The following is a 23,114-nucleotide window of genomic DNA, read 5'->3' as shown; positions in this document are numbered from 1 at the left end:
CTTGCTCACACTATCTGATCTATCTCAGGGTCCAATCCTCAAAGTATTGCACTGATGACATTCAAGAGCTAACACACAAAGTTTTGCATCTTTGTGCAGTTTGCTCTTGTTTTGCACCTTACTGCAGAGATGAGCTGTTAGCATCTCCTCTCTCGGCTGATCTGTGAGCTCTCATCCTCACAGAGCTCAGATCTGTCCTCATACAGGTGCTGAGCTGACCGTGGGAGGGACTACATTTGTGTAAGATGTGTTTTATAAATAAACGTGCTCGCTACAAAAGACAAGAGGCTACGGGGAAGGGATTTCACCGAGGAGTGTACACAGCAGCTGTGGTGGATCTGTGGTTTCACACGTTGTTTTTAAGACGTATTTTCTGTAACTTTGCTTTTGAGTCACTTTGCAAAGAGAGTGAGAGTGAACTTCTGGTGTTTCTTTAAAGCCGACACTTTGAGATATAGATGGTAACCTAAAAAGAGACGGCTCAAATCTGTCTGTAAAAAAAGATGGAGGTCAACTGGAAAGGTCTCACTCATGCGTTTCAAGAGATTCTTTCAGAGTTTCCTGTAAGACGTTGGAAGGATGACATGATGAAATATTTCAAACTGACTCCTGTCTTGCTCATTTAAAGGTGACATGTCACGCTTTTTTCATCAACATATATTGGTCTAAGAGGTCCCCAAAATATGTCTTTAAAGTTTATGCTCAAAAAAACACTTTGAAATCAGATTTTGGTCTGCCTGAAAAACCCTCTTCTTCAGTCCTTCTCAAAACACTCTGTTTTCTCTCTGACCACGCCCCCTCAGGAAGTGGATGTGGCCTCTGCTCTCCAGCACGTTGATCTAATGTTTACATGTTGGCTGAATATACACGGCTGCTCAGAGATCACGTTACTTCAACCCTCTGAATCTGATCCAGCATCTGATCCTGACGGAGAGGCGCCTGCAGCAGGACCTTTCTGAACCATTGGTCACAGATTTAGTGTTTCTTGTTGTTTTATTTGTCAGTATGTTGATGTGTGTCTTGGTACACAGCTACCAACATGTAGCTATGTGGCTATGCTAACTAGCGCTAGCACTTTTCCATGACAAATAAAAATCATCCACTAGATCTTCAAATCTGCAGACGTGGGGAGTCAAACCGACCTCTGTGTTTATTAAGACAGCCTACAACTAGCATGCCTCCCTCCTAAGCTCCTTGTTAGCACACATGTGTGCAGGGAATGAAAAACAGAGGAGGGGTTGAGTTGTATTTTATACAGTCTATGGGCTGAACAAGCTCTGAGCTCTGACTTCCTGTTACAGACTGGATTGTTGTTACGTAACAAAAACACGGAAGTCTGAAACGGCTCATTTCAGCACACATTTACAGAAAGGTGGAGAAATCAGAACAGGGGCAGAATGGATTCTTCGTAGACAGGGAAACATATTTCAGGGAGAGGACCATTAAAAAGTCGATTTTGCATGATATGTCACCTTTAAGTGATTTCAGGACTTTTAGTTCTTCAAACCAGCTGAAATATTTCAGTGATCAGATGTTTGGAGTTTAAATTAACAAAGAAACAAGCTGAGCAGAGCATCACTGACACTTTAATGCTACACTTTGTTAGACTAAGGCTATTCCTGGTTTTCATTTTATGAACTTTTATGAAAAGCTGGATCATGTTTTAAGACTGATTCAGATCCACGTGGTGTTAAGTAGTAGACTACACCCTTGAGAGACTGCAGGTCAGGTTATGGTGGAGGAGTCTCACCTCTCAGGATGTAGTTCTGGTAGTTGGTGTCGGCCTCCGCTCCGACTTTGATGAAACACGTCAAACCGTCGGAGGCCACAAACTCTGGAACCAGGTCTTTATCATCCTGCAGGCCAGATACAGACAGGATCAGTTTGGTGTTTCCTCTTTGTGAATGTATGACAGCCTCTTTAAGATAAAACAGTGTTAATGAGAGGCGCGTGTGTGTGTGTGTGTTACCTGGAAGAGCTGTTTGAGAGAGAAGAGGGATCGTCTGAGTTCTGGACCCTGAGAGTTGTAGAGCTTCTCTGAAACAGAAGAAGAAGAAGAAGAAGGGAGACTGTAAGAAGTTGCTGAATGAACACAAAGAGTCGGGGTGTTAAAGAGAACTGAGCGATGGGAAGTCGGAAGCATTAAAACAAGGAGCGGCTTCTTTCAGAGGGAGAGGGTTGTTGGGGGGTTTTAAAGAAAGGAATGAAAGTATTTCCTGTTTGTTTCTATCAGAGGCCGAGACCCCGACCCGTTCTGCAGATCAGAGGGAAGGATGACAGATTTAAAACTTCAGCAATTTATGTGCAAGTTCCCGGAGAGGGAAAACAAAAGAAGCCAAATAAGGAATAATGCACACACATATGAAGCACATATACCCACAAGGCCTTCACCAACCACACTACAGGGGCTACAAATGCTAACTCCAGCAGTGTCATCTCCAACTGCACAACACAACACATCACTGACTGAATATGAAGACGTGGACGCAGCCAATCCAACATGACCTGCTGGATTGGGGTACATATGGAAGTCTGGACTTTGCATGAAGTTTTTTAGGAGCATGGCTTCCAAAACACCTCCTCAGAAACCCATAGGTGGCACCACTGAGGCTGCAACCGGGGTATAAAGGGTCTCAGATCTTTGGTGCTAACGTCTTTAGCTTCTCCTACAACAGGCAGGTTTTGATTCCACAGGAAAATAATCAACTTGGACAGGAAGTGATGTTGATGTGAAGTTTAAAGAGACACAAATAAACTGCAATGAAGACAGAAAACATCCAACTAGTTCATGAGAGAGAGACTGCATGATTCAAATCCAAGCAAAAAAAATGAGGATTTGAAAGAGAAATAAACACACACACACACACACACACACACACACACACATACACATACACACACTTGCTGAGTTGGTAACCACAGCTCTTCAGGAAGTCATGGGAGTCTGTTGTCGTGGCAAAAGGATCCATGAAACCCTCCCTGTGATTTCAGAGTGAACAGAATCACCGTCATCATCCACAGATCTTTACTATTCGAGACGATCAGATCTCTGCAGCGAGGACACAAACTCCAAGAATCAAACTCAGGCAGAGTTAACTCAAGTTTAAAGACCTCCTCTTCATCACATCCTGACTCACTGTCACAGCCTGCCGTGACCTCAGGTAACCTCTGAGCTCAGCACGGATTTCAACAGAGAGAGAAACCTTATTTCAGTAAAGTTATATTTAATATTTCTGTCATTTTTGTGCTGCAATATGTCTGTGAAGCCTTTTCCTCACTGAGTCATCATCCTTTCAAACTCTGAGGAGAGCAGCTTTTATTAAAAACTTTCCTTTTTGATAAAGCTTATAGTTAAGCTGGATCAGGCTTGGACCAGCTTTTGTCATGCTGCTATAGGCCTAGACTGCCGGGGGAACTGGCACACTGACACTGGGATCCTAGCTCACCTTCTTCCCCCCAACCCCCTCATCACTTACTTTAACTCTGCCTGTCCCATTAAAGTTACTAACCATAGACCTTTCTGGAGTCCCTGAGCTCCATTGTCTCGTAGATTCCTCTGAGCTGCCGTAGACGTCCTCCTGCTGTGGACGATCTGGACTCCAGCTGATACGGACGTGCTGGACTCCAGCGGCAACAGCTTCTACGACTCGTCTCATCACTATCACCTCTCTCTCTTACTCCCCTCTATCTGTCTTTCCAGACCCAACTCAGTCGAGGCATGATGGCTGTCTAACATGAGTCTGGTCCTGCTGGAGGTTTCTGCCTGTTAAAAGGAAGTTTTTCCTCACCACTGTAACTAGCTAAATACTGCGATGTGCAATGCTCATGATGGATTAAGGTGGGGTCAGACTGAGTCTTACCCTGTCTTGGTGTTGGGTCTCTGTTCATAATTTGACATAGTGTGGTCTAGACCTCCTATGTTTGTAAAAGCGTCTTGAGATAACGTTTGTTGTGATTTGGCGCTATACAAATAAAGATTGATTGATTGATTGATTGATATTAGAAAGGCGTCGATGTTCGGGAAGTGTTTCCTCTTGTTGTCACAAAAACACAGTTTTGATCTTTGATACGACAGCAGTAAGAATCGAATGATTTGATTCCTGTTTTGATCCCACAGCAACAAAAATAGATTAATTTAGTTATCCGGCCTGCTCATTGTGCTGGAAGAGAAACAGTCACTGGAGACAGACCAACATTTAACACACTGTAAAAAGTACCAAAGCTGGAATAAAGAAGATTTTCTGACAGTTAATGTTCATGCAAAATAAAATATATCCTCTGAGGAGAGAGTGGAGAAAGAGGGAGGACATGCAGCAAGCCGTGTTTCCACCACTATTGACAAGAAACGAGTACCTCCACCACACCCACACAACAGACTTTTTATTTGTGATTTTTAAACGTCAAACATATTCCTTTTTGTTCCAGTAATCCAGCCTTAATCCAGCCTCTGCTAGGATCAGGATAATCCTGATTTTTCATGCATCAAGTTCCACTCAAAAGTTTTGAACACAAACTGGATTCAATCGTGACTTTGTTGACTTTTTGTATGTTTTCTTTGATCATCTCAATTTCAAAGTTTGACTATTTAAACTCTTCTATTTGTGCTCCAACTAGGGATGACCACAATTAATCGATTATCGATTAATTGATTGTTAAGAAATTACTCGAAACGCACATTTTTGTTATCAATTTTTCCGTCACGTGGAACAAACATCATGTGGTCTCATATTACACTCATCTATCAGGGAGGTGTTTTAAGTTTAAAGCATGTTTGGATGTGAATCAGCTGTTAAAGGTGTTGCGCACAGCGGAGACGCTCAGCTGGCGGCTGCGGCTGTGCGTCAGGTCTCCACGTGCGCTTTTTAAAAGAGGATCATTACACGGACACAAAGGTTGACAGCTTTAAACAGGATATTCCCCACCTTTGGATACAAAGGCAACAGACAGGTGGTAAATTCGGGTACGCTATGTTTGTAGACCAGCAACATCAGAGCCGTCTGAGCTTTCCTCCAGCGGGACTGATTCTGACCCGGTTGCGCTCCCGGCTGACACCTGACCGAATACACATGTTTATTTTTCTCAATAAGAAAGAGGAGACAGAAAACTGGACACTGTGAGTCTGAAGCACTTTTCTGTTAGTATTATGAGCCTTCACTTTATAAGATTTATAAGACACCCGCTCCCGTGACCATATCACCCCTGTCCTCCAAAACCTCCACTGGCTCCCTATCAAACAGCGCATACATTTCAAAATCCTCCTTCTCACCCACAAAGCCCTCCATAACCAGGCCCCCTCTTACCTCACCGACCTGCTCCATCACCACACCTCCGATCCTCCAACGCCCACCTCCTCTCCCTACCACCTGACACCAAGCACCGAACTCACGGGGACAGAGCTTTCTCTGTCGCCGCCCCCCACCCTCTGGAACGCCTTGCCACTTAACATTAGAACCTGCCCCAACCTGTCCACCTTCAAATCACTCACCAAAACCCTCCTGTTTAGAACTGCTTTTAACGTATGATTGCTTTTAAATGTATTTTATTCATGTTTTTATTATTCTGTTGTTTTATATGATGTTTTTATCCTTTGTGCAGCGTCTTTGAGTTTTTAGAAAAGTGCTTTATAAATAAAATGTATTATTATTATTATTATTATTATTATTATTATTATTATTATTATTATTATGTCCGCGTAGAATATTTCTATGAGCCTGATCGTTGATGATCTGCGTGTCAAACATGTACCTGTATTCAATCCTGTCAGTGATATGCATTTTGTTGCTGTAGAGAATATAATTTAGGGGGAAAACAACGTATTTGGCCTTGTTTTTGTAAGAATAATAATGTTTTTTTTTATCAATTAATCGATTGATCATTAACATTTCCAAAAGTCGATCTCGGAAAATACTTAAAATGTACATCCCTAGCTCCAACAGAGGTCTGTGGATCCTTAGTCAATGAACAGGCTGCTCTGATTGGCTGAGAGCCTTGTTGGTATTGGTTACTAGCTGATGAAGTCTACAGTCAACAAGTGCAGAGTTTACATCGACAGCTGTGGTGTGTCTTGTTGAGGGAGTTTAAACTGGGCTGGGATGTTTGTGTGGATCAGAAACATTTTAACAACACAAACTGAGTTCATCTAACTGAAGAGACAGAACCTCGTCATCTGAAACAGCTGGAGAACACACGCATCTGCATCAGGAAAACTTCCTTAAACAATAGAAACCTTTGTGAAATGCCAACATGATGAACCGGACGTGTGGCTGACGGTTTGGGAAATGAAACAAGAGGAGTATGCAGAGTCAGCTGTTTTCTCTGATCACTGAAACACAGATTATGAGTTTAGGAGTGGAGCGTCACAGGAGGGAATTACAAAATAACAATGTCATGACTGTAAATGTGCATAAAAAAATTTCCACCAACTTGGTTTTAAGGGGCTGGAAGTGACCATATTTGGGTGAGAGGAAGAAGTTGGTAAAAGCAAAGTGTATCCATGATGTTTTTCTGATTGTCAGTTACAGGTTGTAGGGTAACTTCTGCATCACTCGCCCCTGCTGGCCATTAGACAGAATGCAGGTTTAAGGCACTTCTGCAAAGGCTACCCGAAGGCTGCATTGATTTTTAACTGTCAGAGTAAGTCTGCACATGATCCCTTCAACTCCGGTCAGTGAGCTTTGACTTTTGTGCTGAGTATGAAATATAATAATTTGCAGCAGCCCCTCTCCGGCTCCCGCTGTGCTAACGTGACAGATACATTTATACCAGAGCCAAATAAAGCAATGAGACCCGGCATCCTGTTTACGCCTCAGTAAACACTCTGAGAGAACAACTGCAGCAAACATCGCCCTGTCCTGCTGTCCAGCATGAAGCCTCTATGAGACTCTGGATGTGGAAACAAAGGCGTCTTCTTAAAGACTTCATCAGATACCAGAGACCTGAACTGGACACATGCACCTTCAAAGCCGCTCTCACACATGCATTGCAATCCTGAAAACTCCCACATTGTCTTTGTGCGGTTCATGTGTGAACGCATGTGGCAGAATCTGTTGAGTCAACTGAAGACATCTAAACACAACAATGACTTCTTCCTCCCATGAGACAGACTCTCTCCAGATGTGAGGAAGACAATCCTGGAGGATTTCAGGACCTGAGATTACAGAGAAATGTCAGGAATACAGACGTGAAAGAGGCTTAAAGACACCTGGCATCTGGAGAGGACTCTCTGTCCACTGGCAAACTCCCCAGCCTCCATTTGACACTTCACCCCAAATGTCAGAGCAGTGTCACGGCCTTTTTTAATACTTAACAACAGCAGCAGAAGCAGCAGAAGCAGCAGCTCGCTGCAGAGCTGCCGTCCTGTTCAGGAATAGCAGGTAGTTATTATGAAGTTATGATGAATACTCTCACAGTCTGCTGTAAACTGACTGTACAAACACCTCACAGGAGGACGAGAGATTTTTAAACTGATGGAATCAATAAATCTTCACGACAGGTCAGAAACACATCAGCACTAACAGCCAGGTGAGACTACAGGTCAAGAGGTTTGCTTTTATTTCCTGTTTTTATCTGGACGGACAGTTTGTGCAGAGGTGAATGTTTAAACACACAAACACACACACACACACACACACAGAGAGAGAGAGAGAGATATGTAAACTGCTGTGTTATCTAAGCCTGGTACTTGAACACAAATCACAGCCTTCTGTAAATAAATTCATCTCGAGACTCACAAACTGTCCCTGAACTCCCCATAAATAAAAAAAAGGACTTTTCTTCATTTAATCTCAGAGATGGAGTCAGACACAGAAAGAAAAGCTGTTTTTTCTTTCTTCTTATATAAATTGTGCATCATTGGAACTTTTTTTAACATACTTATTTCACATCATGTATATACTTCTAAATGTCTAAATCTCAAGATGTGATCCATCAAGTTTTTAGTATTTATGCATTTTTTTATATCCTGCCCATAACTTATCAAAACTTTTTTAAAACATGGTGAACCGTTCTTTTTTCCCCAATATATTTCACATAATTGTCATATATTTTGCAATGTTTATTGATATTCTTTTCATGAAATGTTCACTATTTATACTTTTTAAATTTTTCAAAAATTTGAAACTATTTCTGTATTTTAAATAAAAAATATTTCACATCATTCTTTATTATTTTGCTATATATTTAGAATTTTTACCCTTTTTGAGGTGCCATTTTCTGTTTTATTCATATAATGTGCATTATTGATATCATTTTGTTGCACATATTGTGCATTATTCATACATCTGTTAAGTATATTTTGCATCATCAAACTTCTAAATATTTCTTTATATTTTGAATCCCCATATTCTCAAGTTACATTATGCATTTTTTTCTTTAGTTTGTGCATCATTTATTTATCTAAAGCATATATTTTTCAGCATTATGTCTATTCATCTTGAGTCCCCATATTTTCAGGTTATATTGTGCATCATGAGTTTGTTTTTTTCTATATTTTATGCATTGTTTATTAATTTTTAGGTACATTTTGCATCATTATTACCTTGATTTTCACATATTCTGCATCATGCATTACTCTTTATGTAAACTGGCATTGATTAGATGATTGTCTAAGGTGCGTTTTTAAATGTTGACTGAAACCTGTCGATGTTCACACTGAGTAAAACTGAGTAACACTTTTTTGATGCAAACATTCTTGAAGCATTTTTTAAACTAAACAGCTTAAGGATTCTTTGGACACTCTGGTTTAAAATAAGCTCCTGAAAACAAAGAACAAAAGTTTGGACAAAGAGACACGTGTTTGTCTCTGGAAGGTTTCAGAGGTTAAACTCTGATTATAGGTTTTTATAATCGGTCAGTGGGAGAGAAAGGGCAGATGTGACTTCTCATTTTAGACTAAATTACACCCAAACAGACGACAGATGAACACTTTGTGATATTTTGAACAAACAGTAAAAAGCTCAGAGAGCTGAAAGCAGGCAAGCAGGGAGGATTCCTGCTGAGCTCCTGCTCTGTGTTTCACAAGAAGACAAATAAAGGCGCTCAAACGGAGGATGTTTAACAGCAGCCGGGTGTCACTGAGGAACAAAGAGCGGCTTGTGTTCCACATGAAGCGGTCCATGTGAAAACACGCCGTCTGACTGACCATCTGGGCTGTAAAAGACGAGCTGAATGGAACAAGAGCGTCGCAAAACGTTTCACCACAGGAGCTGAAACGCTGAATCACGGCAGAGTGACGGAGAAACATCTTGTCTGTTTGAGTTATGAGCTCCACCACAGAGTCAGAGAGGAGCTCCTCGACTTGAACCGTGTACAGCGGATCCTGGTCTTTGTGCTTCTCTGGACCAGTTCTCTTTCTTTACATAAAATCAAATCAACTCAAAAACAAATCTGACTGAAACAAGAGAGAGGTTATTAGAATGTTTTCATGCACAAGGGGAAATGTTTCCATCACAAAGAAGGTCATCAGAGAGCATGCACCAATTTATTATTGTACTGTCCCAAATCCCCGGGGTCCCAAATGCTGCAGATCTCAGCCATCCAGTCTTCAAAGCTTCATTAAGTATGGAATTTATTTTAAAATAAGTTTCTTTTAAAGCTCCCCTGAGGAGTCTATATCAAAAGATAGGACGGTAGACAAAGCAGGAAACTGGGAAGAGAGAGTGAGGAGTGAGATGCAGCAAAGTGGTCGAGCCTGGGTTGTCCACTTTAGGGACTGTAGCCTCTTACACGGGGCGTGGGATCAAACCGCTGAGCATAACCTGCACACAACATATCCAGCTTTGATGCCAACACAACACTTGTAATGATATCCTTTATTATGCTGTCATTATTTATTTGTTGACATTACTTTTAAGTGCTGATGTTGTTCATTTTCTGAGCTGACACATTTTCATGCTGACGTTTTGACAGAACTGTCTCTTTCCTTCTTGTTTTTATGCTAATGTCTCTCATTTATGCTCCTTTAAAGGTGACATATCATGCAAAATTGACTTTTTAATGGTTCTTTACCTGAAATATGTGTCCCTGGCATTTTTACAAACCCCCCGAGAATGAAAAAAATCCATTCTGCCCCTGTTCTGATTTCTACACCTTTCTGTAAATGTGTGTGAAACGAGCCGTTTCAGACTTCCGTGTTTTTGTTACGTAACAACAATATCCGGTCTGTCACGGAGTCAGAGCTCGGAGCTTGTTCAGCCCATAGACTGTATAAAATAATACTGAATCTCTCCTCCGTTTTTCATTACCTGCACAAATGTGTGCTAACAAGGAGCTTAGGAGGGAGGCATGCTAGTTGTAGGCTGTCTTAATAAACACAAAGGTCGGTTTTACTCCCCACGTCTGCAGATTTGAAGATCTAGTGGATGATTTTTATTTGTCATGGATAAGTGCTAGCGCTAATTGGCATAGCCACATAGCTACATGTTCGTAGCTGTAGCTGTAGCTGTAGCTGTGTACCAAGACACACGTCGACATACTGACAAATAAAACAACAAGAAACACTAAATCTGTGACCAATCCTTCATAAAAGGTCCTGCTGCCTTTCTGGCAGAGGTCGGTTTTACTCCCCAGGTCTGCAGATTTGAAGATCTAGTGGATGATTTTTATTTATCATGGATAAGTGCTAGCGCTAGTTAGCATAGCCACATAGCTACATGTTCGTAGCTGTGTACCAAGACACACGTCTACATACTGATAAATAAAACAACAAGAAACACTAAATCTGTGACCAATCCTTCAGAAAGGTCCTGCTACAGGCGCCTCTCCGTCAGGATCAGATTCAGAGGGTTGAAGTAACGCGATCTCTGAGCAGCCGTGTATATTCAGCCAACATGTAAACATTAGATCAACGTGCTGGAGAGCCGAGGCACATCCACTTCCTGAGGGGGCGTGGTCAGAGGGAAAACAGAGTGTTCTGATGAGGAATGAAGAAGAGGACTTTTCAGGCAGACCAAAATCTGATTTCAAAGTATTTTTTTGAGCATAAACTTTAAAGACATGTTTTGGGGACCTCTTAGACCAATATATGTTGGTGAAAAAAGCGTGATATGTCCCCTTTAAAGCTCCTGTAAGGAGTTTTACTACTGATTATGAAACAGGCTGAGATTAATTCTGCTTCCTTTTAATGGCCCAATAAAGCAAACAATACCATTAGAAACAAAATTAATAACAGCTATACTGTTATTCTAATGCCTGAAGTCATTACCTGGGGGAAGGTGTCAGAAAACAGCCATTTTCTGCACTTTCCACAACAAAGATTCACAGAGAGGGATAGGCCCAATCTCAATGTCCACTCTCAAGCACTCACTGACTTTGAGGCGCGTTCCCTCTAAGTCCGTGAGAGCTTACAGCCGTCCCACTGTCAAATCATCAAGTGTGTGAGGGATCTCTCGCTGACTTTTTGAGCCCTATATGCCCTTTTTCCATAAGTGGGCATATTTTCAGACTTAGCGTAAGGGAATTACCCAGAGTTCATAGCAGTGTGACGTGAAACATGGGATTCCCGGGGTTAAGCCCGCGAGCTTTGAAAGGCAAACGAACACTGTAACATGGACATTTTAAAAAGTGTGACAGTAAAAAAGAAGCATGAAGGTTGCAATGAAATTTACAGGTAAAAAAGTTTGCCTGTAAGTATAAATATAGAGAACAGCCTTAATCTATTCATCTTCACACACACGTGTTTACAGTATAATTTATATATTTATAGTTATATAGCCTATTTATATATTTTAAATGTTGGGGTTAAGCAGTCTGTACGGTAAGAGCCTGGATCACATGGCAGTCAGTCGTCCCTTAAGCACCTTGAATTTGAGGAAAGTAAAAATTGTGCAATAAAAATTCCTACTATCACCAAGTGAGCTGGTGACGTCATGTAGGTTACGTGAGAAGTCTCAAAGTGTTGTCTCATTCCCAGTTCTACAGTTTGAGCCCTTACAGCCTCCTTCCCTCAATCACTTTCCACCTGACGTCATTTAAGTCAAGAAGGGCTCAGGGCTTAGGGAGGACATTGAGATTGGGCCTTACATTTGATCGTTGAAAGGAAGCAGGAGAAGATTTTTGTGAATGTAAAGATCAAGATCAATGTGGTCTCAATTAGAAGACCTAGATTTTGCAGATGACATAGTCCTCCTGTCTACCACCCAAGCACAAATGCAAACCAAATTCACAAAACTTGCCAAAACAGCAGCCACTACAGGACTTCAGCAAAAAAAGCAAAACAAAGGTGATAAATATAGACCACAAAACAAACAACACCATAAATCTGGATGGAGAGGCACTAGAAGAGGTGGACACATACATATACTTGGGAAGCATTGTTGGGAGGGATGGAGGCAGCGACAAAGACATACAAGCTAGAATAGGGAAAGCTAGAACAGCTTTTTTAATATTACGGCAAGTATGGAACTCCAAACACATCTCCACGCAAATTAAACTCCGCATCTTCAACTCCAACGTCAAGTCAGTTCTACTGTATGGGGCGGAAACATGGAGAACCACAAAAGCAACAGCAAGCAAACTGCAAACATTCATAAACAGATGCTTACGACACATCCTAGGAATCTACTGGCCTAACACCATCACAAACGAAGAGCTCTGGCAAACCACAAAACAAGAACAAATAGAAACACAAATAAGACGCAGGAAATGGGGCTGGATCGGGCACACCTTGAGAAAACCATCCTCCAACACAACCAGGCAAGCCTTAACCTGGAACCCCCAGGGGAAAAGAAAGCCAGGAAGACCCAAAAACAGCTGGAAAAGGTCTGTCGAGGCAGAACTCAAGGAGAAAGGAACATCTTGGAAGGAAGCAGAGAAGATCGCTCAACGCCGAACCAGCTGGAAGAAGTTCATAAATGACCTATGCTCCCCCAAGAGCCAAAGGGTTTAAGTCAAGTAAGTCAAAGATCAAGATCTGCCATAAAATAAGAGGTATAAATTGGCCACAGGGGGCGCCAAAGTCAACACAAACTGAACGTTCCACACAGGAGCTTTAAGTTATTTAGGTCTCAAGCTGATCTTACTTTTGATGCATGTAACTTTTTTTATGATGACATCATTCTTAAGGATTGTTATGCATATTGTTACGTTGTTGATTTTTTATGAAAACACAATTTTCATTACCTTAACCTCTTCATGTTCAGGTAGATTTTATTGTACTTTGCCAAAGTTAGTTACATTTTTGAATACTAAGTTTTCAGGTGCAAACATTGTTTTTTAGTTTGTTGTTCTAATTTTACTCTTTAGTCCATCACTCGGAGCGCTCAAACTGGGAGTCAGTTTACTCTCGTGTGCGTCACTCAACTGTTCTGGATGATGGTGTGTAACAATAAATCTGTCTGTCAGTGTTTTCTCTCAGAGAGGACGATGAGTCAGACTCACTGACATCCAACTTTGACCCCCGATGGACGCCAGCCAGCCAGCCAGCCACACTTTCACTACAACAGCTGAGAGTCAAAGGAGGGAACATCCCTGGATTATAAAGAGTTATGACTGTTCGATGATGCCAACAACACACACCAGCTAGGCCTGTGTGTGTGTGTGTGTGTGTGTGATTGAGTGCATGCATGTTTGTGTGTGTGTGTGAAATTCCTCTCTCCTGACCACACTCCCACACATAGACTGCAGTTACCGGCTGTTTGTGTACGAGAAGGGAAAGATTCATGTTGCATTTATGGCCCATCACACAGGTTGTTAAAATGAGCATCAAAGGGAGAGTAAACACTTCAAAGAAAGGTGAAAGGACAATCACACACGCAGTGATGAATCACTCTTTATAAGACGCACCTGTAGAGTCTCATGCTGAGCAGAAAAAGGCTGCACTCATAAAATACATACTGCAATGTACTCCTTTCCTATAAGTGCATCGATAAAATCAATGCAGCACCAAGCTGTGATGTAGTTTTAAAGGATGCAGTGCAAAACAAAGCCTAAAGGTGGCAGTGGATGCAAAACCACATGATGCAGCGCACGTCTTAAATCAAAACAAACAAGCGGGGATGATAAACTCTACAAACTAGAAGCAAAACTGAAAGCATGCAAACACCAAGTAGTTGAGAGTTGGACAAGCTATACATAACAAAGACAAATGCTGCAGCAACATGACAAACTCCGGCACATGATCAGAGTGGTAGCCCTGCTTACATCGGGTCAGTGTGTGCCGTCCCAACAAACATGATTTAATAACGAAGGCTTCAATGCAGCACCAAATACTGGGATGGTAGTTTTGAAGGGTGCCGTGCAAAATAAAGCCTATAGGTGGAAGTGGATGCCAAAATGCATGATGCACATACGTCTTAAAGGTGACATATCACGCTTTTTTCATCAATATATATTGGTCTAAGAGGTCCCCAAAACATGTCTTTAAAGTTTATGCTCAAAAAACACTTTGAAATCAGATTTTGGTCTGCCTGAAAACCCCTCTTCTTCAGTCCTCCTCAGAACAGTCTGTTTTCTCTCTGACCACGCCCCCTCAGGAAGTGGGTGTGGCCTCGGCTCTCCAGCACGTTGATCTAATGTTTACATGTTGGCTGAATATACACGGCTGCTCACAGACCCGCGTTACTTCAACCCTCTGAATCTGATCCAGAATCTGATCCTGATGAAGAGGCGCCTGCAGCAGGACCTTTCTGAAGGATTGGTCACAGATTTAGTGTTTCTTGTTGTTTTATTTGTCAGTATGTAGACGCGTGTCTTGGTACACAGCTAAAGCTACGACATGTAGCTATGTAGCTATGCTAACTAGCGCTAGCACTTATCCATGATAAATAAAAATCATCCACTAGATCTTCAAATCTGCAGACGTGGGGAGTAAAAACGACCTTTGTGTTTATTAAGACAGCCTACAACTAGCATGCCTCCCTCCTAAGCTCCTTGTTAGCACACATGTGTGCAGGGAATGAAAAACGGAGGAGGGGTTGAGTTGTATTTTATACAGTCTATGGGCTGAACAAGCTCCGAGCTCTGACTTCCTGTTACAGACCGGATATTGTTGTGACGTAACAAAAACACGGAAGTCTGAAACGGCTCGTTTCAGCACACATTTACAGAAAGGTGGAGAAATCAGAACAGGGGCAGAATGGATTCTTTTCATTCTCGGGGGGGTTTGTAGACAGGGACACATATTTCAGGTAGAGAACCATTAAAAAGTCAATTTTGCATGATATGTCACCTTTAAATCAAAACAAACAAACAGGGACTGAAAGATATGAGAGCATATGGGTTTTTTTTGCAAACACCAAGAGGTTGAGAATAATCAAATGATGCAGTAAAACAACGACCGGACACGGCTGATCAGAGTGGAAGCCCTGCTCACATCGGGTCAGTGTGTGCCGTCCCAACAAACACTGAAAGAAGCTTTCATGACGATTTAATGACGAAGGCTTCTTGCAGCTGCTCAACTAGTGTGAGCTGTGCAATGCAATCGGCACTCATCGCTTCCTTACAGAAACTGTGGTGCATTAGCTGTTTGCAGGGATGCAGATGATCAACTGGTTTCCCTATCAACCATGCTTTCAAGATGTCTCGTAAATCTTAAAGGCTTTGCCACGCCGAGTGTTATTCACACACTTTTTTTCCAGCATTTTTCAAAACCAAAAGTGAGAGTAGGAATTTTTCTTCAATGTATTTTGTACTGGATTATTTTATGACTGAGTTATTTCTGTTTTAAAAGGCTGAAAAAAATCACACATTAAAATTTCTCAGGAATGTGATTTTATACATTTGTAATGTTGTGAAATGAATGAATGCATAACAATCGTGATGATAGTGAAACTGTAATCAATGCATCCCTATTTCTTCCATATTGTTGCAAAAACACAGACTTTACTTGTATACATAAAAAATTAAGAAAAAATAATACCCTGCTGTTTTTTGCAATTCAACTCCCAGCCAGCGGGAGCAGCAGTGAGCTGAGCAGATATTCAATCAGTGTTAGAAGAAGAATAAACTATAAACTCTGACAGACTCAATGATCACTGCTTTAAATCATCCTTCTCTTTCCTAACATCGATGTCACTCCTTTAGACCGCTCGGACGAGCTCAGCTGCAGTCCAGCAGATGAAAACAGAAGAATGTGATGAACTATGTTAATGATAGAGCAGGAGAGCCGCTGTGAATGAAACAGAGCCAAAGACTGAGGGACGGAGAGGAAGACGGAGGGATGGAAGGTGGGAAGGATCCATGTGTTTATCCTGCAGGACCAGGAAGTGACCCAGATAAACTTAGTGTGGTATTTCCTGTTAGTGCCAGCGCTGCTAATTGAGCTCTTCTTTGGAACAAGTTCACTGAAGGATCACTTTATCGGGAGAGCTTCATGGAGAGGGTTCCCTTCCTCCATGGGATCTAAAGTCATTACAAAGACCAAGATTTAAGTGTTCTGGAGACTGAAGTTGAAGTTTTTTAAGCACTAAAAACTGATTTCAGATTTGTAGTTCGAAACAATCCCCTGATGTCACAAAGTTTTTTCAACGTCTCACATCTTAAGACATAAAAACATATCAACAGTGACGTCTCCCAGTGTTTTATGAAGAGGAGTTAAGAAGCCAAAATGTGGCAGAGACCATATGAGAAATGTTGGCTCAACCTAACTTACGATCAATCTCAAACCAGCAGAGAGGCGGGCCTTAAAGGTGACATACCATGCAAAATTGACTTTTTCATGGTTCTTTACCTGAAATATGTGTCCCTGTCTACAAACCCCCCGAGAATGAAAAAAATCCATTCTGCCCCTGTTTTGATTTCTACACCTTTCTGTAAATGTGTGTGAAACGAGCCGTTTCAGACTTCCGTGTTTTTGTTACGTAACAACAATATCCGGTCTGTCACGGAATCAGAGCTCGGAGCTTGTTCAGCCCATAGACTGTATAAAATAATACTGAATCCCTCCTCTGTTTTTCATTACCTGCACAAATGTGTGCTAACAAGGAGCTTAGGAGGGAGGCATGCTAGTTGTAGGCTGTCTTAATAAACACAAAGGTCGGTTTTACTCCCCATGTCTGCAGATTTGAAGATCTAGTGGATGATTTTTATTTATCATGGATAAGTGCTAGCGCTAATTAGCATAGCCACATAGCTATATGTTCATAGCTGTAGCTGTAGCTGTAGCTGTAGCTGTGTACCATGACACACGTCGACATACTGACAAATAAAACAACAAGAAACACTAAATCTGTGACCAATCCTTCATAAAAGGTCCTGCTGCCTTTCTGGCAGAGGTCGGTTTTACTCCCCACGTCTGCAGATTTGAAGATCTAGTGGATGATTTTATTTATCATGGATAAGTGCTAGCGCTAGTTAGCATAGCCACATAGCTACATGTTCGTAGCTGTGTACCAAGACACACGTCTACATACTGATAAATAAAACAACAAGAAACACTAAATCTATGACCAATCGTTCAGAAAGGTCCTGCTACAGGCGCCTCTCCGTCAGGATCAGATTCAGAGGGTTGAAGTAACGCGATCTCTGAGCAGCCGTGTATATTCAGCCAACATGTAAACATTAGATCAACGTGCTGGAGAGCCGAGGCACATCCACTTCCTGAGGGGGCGTGGTCAGAGGGAAAACAGAGTGTTCTGATGAGGAATGAAGAAGAGGACTTTTCAGGCATGCCAAAATCTGATTTCAAAGTGTTTTTTTGAGCATAAACTTTAAAGACATGTTTTTGGGACCTCTTAGACCAATATGTATTGATGAAAAAAGCATGATATGTCCCCTTTAAGCCTCCTCAGTCAATTCAGCCACGCCCCCAATTCTGCAGAATTATCTATAACTATCAAAAAAAAAAAAAGGTTGTAGTTTGTTTGAATAAACACTTGAGCTATGTAGTCGAAATCTGTGCATGTTTATCTCAAATGTAAAAATTGTTCAACTTAGCCCTAAGGACGCAGCCCCTAGTGGACACTTGAGGAATTGCACCATGACATTGGCTTCACTTTTCAACACTGAAGGTTGCTGCTTGATTAAGAGGCTCCACATTTAAATAAATGTGTTTTCTTTTGAAGGGAAATATTGGAATTAACATAATTGAAAAAAACTATCAGTTGCAAGTTGAAGTTGCATCCAATGAAAAACCTTTAATGCTAAATGCACACACATTCTCACACCCGACTCATCAAACACAGCAGCTTGGCCAGGGGCCCTACACTTCAAACTAAGACCTTCTTCAGTCATCTGTAGTTTACATTGTGCTTGTAAGAGGGCTCTAAGGGAGAGTAAGTCATAATAAATCAGACATGTCTGCTTAAACCTAGAAAATAAAGCAGTCAGGTTAGGGATAATAAATGGGCGAAGACAAGTAAGACTTTCAAAATAAAGCTCCCTGAGGAGAATTTGACATTTCAACATAGTTTATGTTTAACTAAGGAGGGGAGTTAATAAGTGATAGCACTTCTTTCAGCTGCAGCAGGTTCAGATCATAGTGAGCAGCTTATACTCATGATGAGAATCATTGGGGATCAAACCTGCAGCTAACAGGAGACAGTTACTCCGTGTGACAGCCAGAGGGTTCACCACGTCCTGCTGGGAGGTCAAAATACAACAACAACAGACTGTCAACGGCAACAAAACATGGAAGGAAACACGGACTGATAACTGATGTCTTCACACACACACACACACACACTCACACACACACATACACACACATACACAGGATGCAGTGTTATAGCTCTGAGTCAGAGTGTTTTCTGCTTTTTTCAGGAGTCAGTTCAGACTCATTTTGAGAGAGCGTCCAGATTAACACGATAAAAGAAAAGGTCACAGTTTTGTAAATTAAACAAACTTTTGAAGCTTTTTATATCAAACAGATTTCTCCTGCACGATAAAAACTTGATGTTTAAAGAAATTGAATAGTTTAATCTACATATATATGCCCTCTTCCTCCAATTAAAATACTTAAATAATAAACTTGCATGCTGCTGTGACCTCCTAATAACGAATACTATCGGCTTGCATCTGATCTCTGTCCCACAAACATGCAGCTATATCATTTCCTAACCAGCTTAAAAGTTAACCAACAAACAAGCGATGACTCAAGAGAAAAGACTTTCCTTTCTTTGTAACTGGACTCGTTTTTTACATCCCACTGGAACTTAATCATATGTTTCTGATTTTACGAGTTTGAGGAGGATCCCCTGAACGCACCATGACTGCAGGCATTGTTGCAGAGGTGAGATCAGGACGTGAAGAAACATGAATCATCAGGTAACCTGATGTCCTCCTGACACACTTTTATCTCTTCTTCTTCTTCTGAGTTATTCCAGGTGAATCCGTCTGTTCATCTCACCTTCAGGAAATGTTCTGACTTTTATTTTACAGAATTCAGGAGGAGGAACATCTGTTGACGTTATCTTTGAATAAAGGATCAAGAGCATGCCACATGCTGCTGGAACGCTCTTCTTTTTACAGATGCCTTAATGGAAGAAAACACTGTAGTTGTAAGGTGGGACTCATATTCCACCACTACTCAGCTGCATAAATCAACCCTCATTGACCTCAAGGTGGCGCTGTCACATTCAAATGTATTTTTAGAACACCATTTAATCTCTAAGTTTCAACCTTTGATAATTGTTACTTCAACTGTCACTTTTAGCATCTCATTCTTTACACAATCATCATTGTTGTAGAGTTTAATCTGATCTATTAGCTGCACAAGATAATATAGGCACATATGATAATTAAGTTGTACACACATGTTTCTAGTGCACACAAGATAAAACCTTTAAGTGCACAATATATTAAGTTAAATGATCTTTATTGCACAAGATAAATGAGGTGCATGACATCATTAACCTACGCACGAGATTATGACAAAGATGCACAAGATAATTAATTTGTGCACACATGTTACTAGTGCACACAAGATAAAACCATTCAGTGCACAATGTATTAAGTTAAATGATCTTTATTGCACAAGATAAATGAGGTGCATGACATCATTAACCCACGAGATTATGACTGAAGTGCACAAGATAATTAATTTGTGCACACAAAAGGTAACTTATGTGCATGAAATCAAAACTTCTGCACACAAGACAACTTCAATGTCTGTACAAGATAAATGAGGGGCATGAGATAATTAACTTGGGCGCATATAATAAAAAGTAGGCTCACATAATCATTACTTTGTGCAAACAAGATAATGAATGAGGTGCACAAGATAATGGATAACTTATGTGCACAACATTTAAACTCATGTGCACAAGATAATAGGTCAGGGGCACAAGATAACTAACTAATGTGCACATGATTACTGAGACGCTTTGGATAATTAATTTCTGTGCACATGATAAAACTAAAGCGCACAACATAGTCAATTTAGGGGCATAAGATTATGACTTAGGCTTACATGATAATTCATTTGTGCACACAAGATAATAACTTAGGCATACAGGAATGTATCTGGTTTACACAAGATAATAATTTACGTGCACAAGATAAAACATACCACCTTTGTAAAGGTGACCCAAGTGCTGGAAAACAAACTTTAAACCAGCAGCAGGATGTACTTTAAGGGTTTAAAGTTTTCAAGATACTTTTATTATCTATATGTATTTGATTTAGCTTATTTTATTGAACCATGATCCTCACTGTCCTTTCTCATCTAGCAAAACCTCAGAAGACTTAAACACTGAACCGGTCGACCAAGAGGAGTTACGTAAAGACAATCAGGAGTTCAGCTTCATGTAAACCGAATTAGAAACAAACACTGAAATGCTTCTGCCTGCTCGAACACGTACCACTGCTATTCTAGTCCTCCTTTATTTACCACATCAGTCAAATCAGAGCATGCATGGTCGGCTCCACAGAATGAAAACAAGCAGAAACAGGAGAAGGATGAATGTCTCAGCTTCATGTCACTCTCTGCAGACGACACAATGTGCTGCTTGTGTTAACCCTGAAGGCAGCGCGACTCTGAAGAGGGACACGGCTCGAAGGAGGAAGCAGGCTGGGAAATCCCCTTTTGGAGGAGGAAGGGCGGGGTCATGCCAGGCAGAGAGGAGGGGAGGGGAGGAGGGAGGGAAGGAGGGTGAGGAGAGAGGAGGAGGGAGCGCTCTGACAGCAGGAGCTCTGGGAAAGTTTAGAGTTTCCCAATAAAGGTGAATCTGATGAACGGTGAGTGATTTCCCAACATTGACACATTTCCATGTAACATTCCTGCTCCTCAGAGGATGATCCCTGCACGTTTTAGTGACTCCATAATGTTTCCTCGAGCACCAACATCAGGACACACTTTACATGATTAGCCGCTCAGACTGTAAGAACACATAATAAACAGGATGTTTCTCAAACACAGTATCCTGATATAAAGTGAACACAGTGAGCGTGAACAAAGCAGAGCTGCAGGTCTGAACCTGTTCTGTATTAAGCTGCTGTCTCATCTCTTCATCTCTGATGTTTTCTGTTCAGAGCTACAATCTGTGTGGGGAATAATAACAGGGACAATTGAAAGACCAGAGTCTCCCCACTGAGCCCCCTTATAGACTCCTTAAGTGGACATCTTGAGTCAAGCGCCAGATTTCTCCAACACAGCAGCACAAGATCAGAGTAACACAAGAAAAAGCATCAAATATACATGACAGATACACAATAAAAGGATAGCTGGTGCATCATTTGTTTCCACTATCTGCTCTACAGTCTGATACTGCACAAATGGTATTCCAGCCCAAACACACCCATAAAATTTTAGAGCTCTGTGCACTTTGCTCTTGTTTTGTGTCTGTTTGCTAAGCTGAGCTGTCAGCATCTCCTCTATGGGTGAGAGAGCACAGCAGAGGGAGGAGTAGGGATGGGCATTTCAAGTCAAATACTATTCAGTTGTCACAGTTAACTAAACAATGATGTTGAGTGATCTTCTTCTGCTGTTTAATGCGGTTAGCAAGCAGCTTTTAGATGCGCTATAGACACCGTCTGGCAGGAGGACTGCGTTACAACCAGGCTGCAGTAAAAAGAGAGGAAAAATCTATTAAGATGAAATAATAGTCACATTCACACTTTGATTTTTTTTTTTTAAACAGATTAATGAGTATTCAAGTATTCAAATATTATTACCAACCCCCATCATGGAGCTCAAATCTGTCCACATACAGATGATGATAAGCTAGGAGTTGGGAAATTGAGTCCCGACAGATGGAAGAGTCGTTTATCAGCATGTTTGTGCAAACAAACAAAAAATCACCTCATGCACATGATTCAATAATCCTGACAATAACCATGATAGTTGTTGTGATCAATGAAAAATGCATCACATGCAGAAGTTTAGCAGGCGTTAAAGCTGCACAATCAGATCTGATTTGGTGAATCAGGCTCTGAGTGTATAATACATTAATAAGAAGATGATGGTTAGATGAGAAGAAACTGAAGGTATGAAGAATAAATAGAAGCATGATAAGTTAAAGGTGACATATCACGCTTTTTTCATCAACATATATTGGTCTAAGAGGTCCCCAAAACATGTCTTTAAAGTTTATGCTCAAAAAAACACTTTGAAATCAGATTTTGGTCTGCCTGAAAAACCCTCTTCTTCAGCCCTGCTCAGAACAGGCTGTTTTCTCTCTGACCACGCCCCCTCAGGAAGTGGATGTGCCTCGGCTCTCCGGCACGTTGATCTAATGTTTACATGATGGCTGAATATACACGGCTGCTCACAGACCCGCGTTACTTCAACCCTCTGAATCTGATCCAGAATCTGATCCTGACGGGGAGGCGCCTGCAGCAGGACCTTTCTGAACGATTGGTCACACATTTAGTGTTTCTTGTTGTTTTATTTATCAGTATGTCGACGTGTGTCTTGGTACACAGCTACGAACATGTAGCTATGTGGCTATGCTAACTAGCGCTAGCACTTATCCATGATAAATAAAAATCATCCACTACATCTTCAAATCTGCAGACGTGGGGAGTAAAACCAACCTCTGCCAGAAAGGCAGCGGGACCTCTCTGAAGGATTGGTCACAGATTTAGTGTTTCTTGTTGTTTTATTTGTCAGTATGTCGACGTGTGTCTTGGTACACAGCTACAGCTACAGCTATGAACATGTAGCTATGTGGCTATGCTAATTAGCGCTAGCACTTTTCCATGACAAATAAAAATCATCCACTAGATCTTCAAATCTGCAGACG

The 23,114-nt window shown here is 41.2% G+C and overlaps 1 protein-coding gene across 2 annotated transcripts in view; it reads right to left on the bottom strand.

Annotated features, from left to right (window-relative positions):
* fhod1 (formin homology 2 domain containing 1) overlaps positions 1-23,114 on the bottom strand; it is a 70,458-nt gene that overhangs the window by 22,835 nt on the left and 24,509 nt on the right. For both annotated transcript variants that reach the window (XM_034679863.1, XM_034679864.1), the window contains exons 4-5: positions 1,970-2,037; positions 1,751-1,856 (exon numbers count right to left, since the gene is read on the bottom strand). In XM_034679863.1, the coding sequence (XP_034535754.1) occupies positions 1,751-1,856; positions 1,970-2,037 (174 nt within the window). The remainder of the gene's footprint in view (positions 1-1,750; positions 1,857-1,969; positions 2,038-23,114) is intronic.

The sequence above is a fragment of the Notolabrus celidotus genome, chromosome 3, assembly GCF_009762535.1.
Source record: "Notolabrus celidotus isolate fNotCel1 chromosome 3, fNotCel1.pri, whole genome shotgun sequence".
NCBI classification, from domain to species: Eukaryota; Metazoa; Chordata; class Actinopteri; order Labriformes; family Labridae; genus Notolabrus; species Notolabrus celidotus.
The sequence above is the reverse complement of the archived record's forward strand: the minus strand, read 5'-3'. Positions and strand labels throughout refer to the sequence as shown.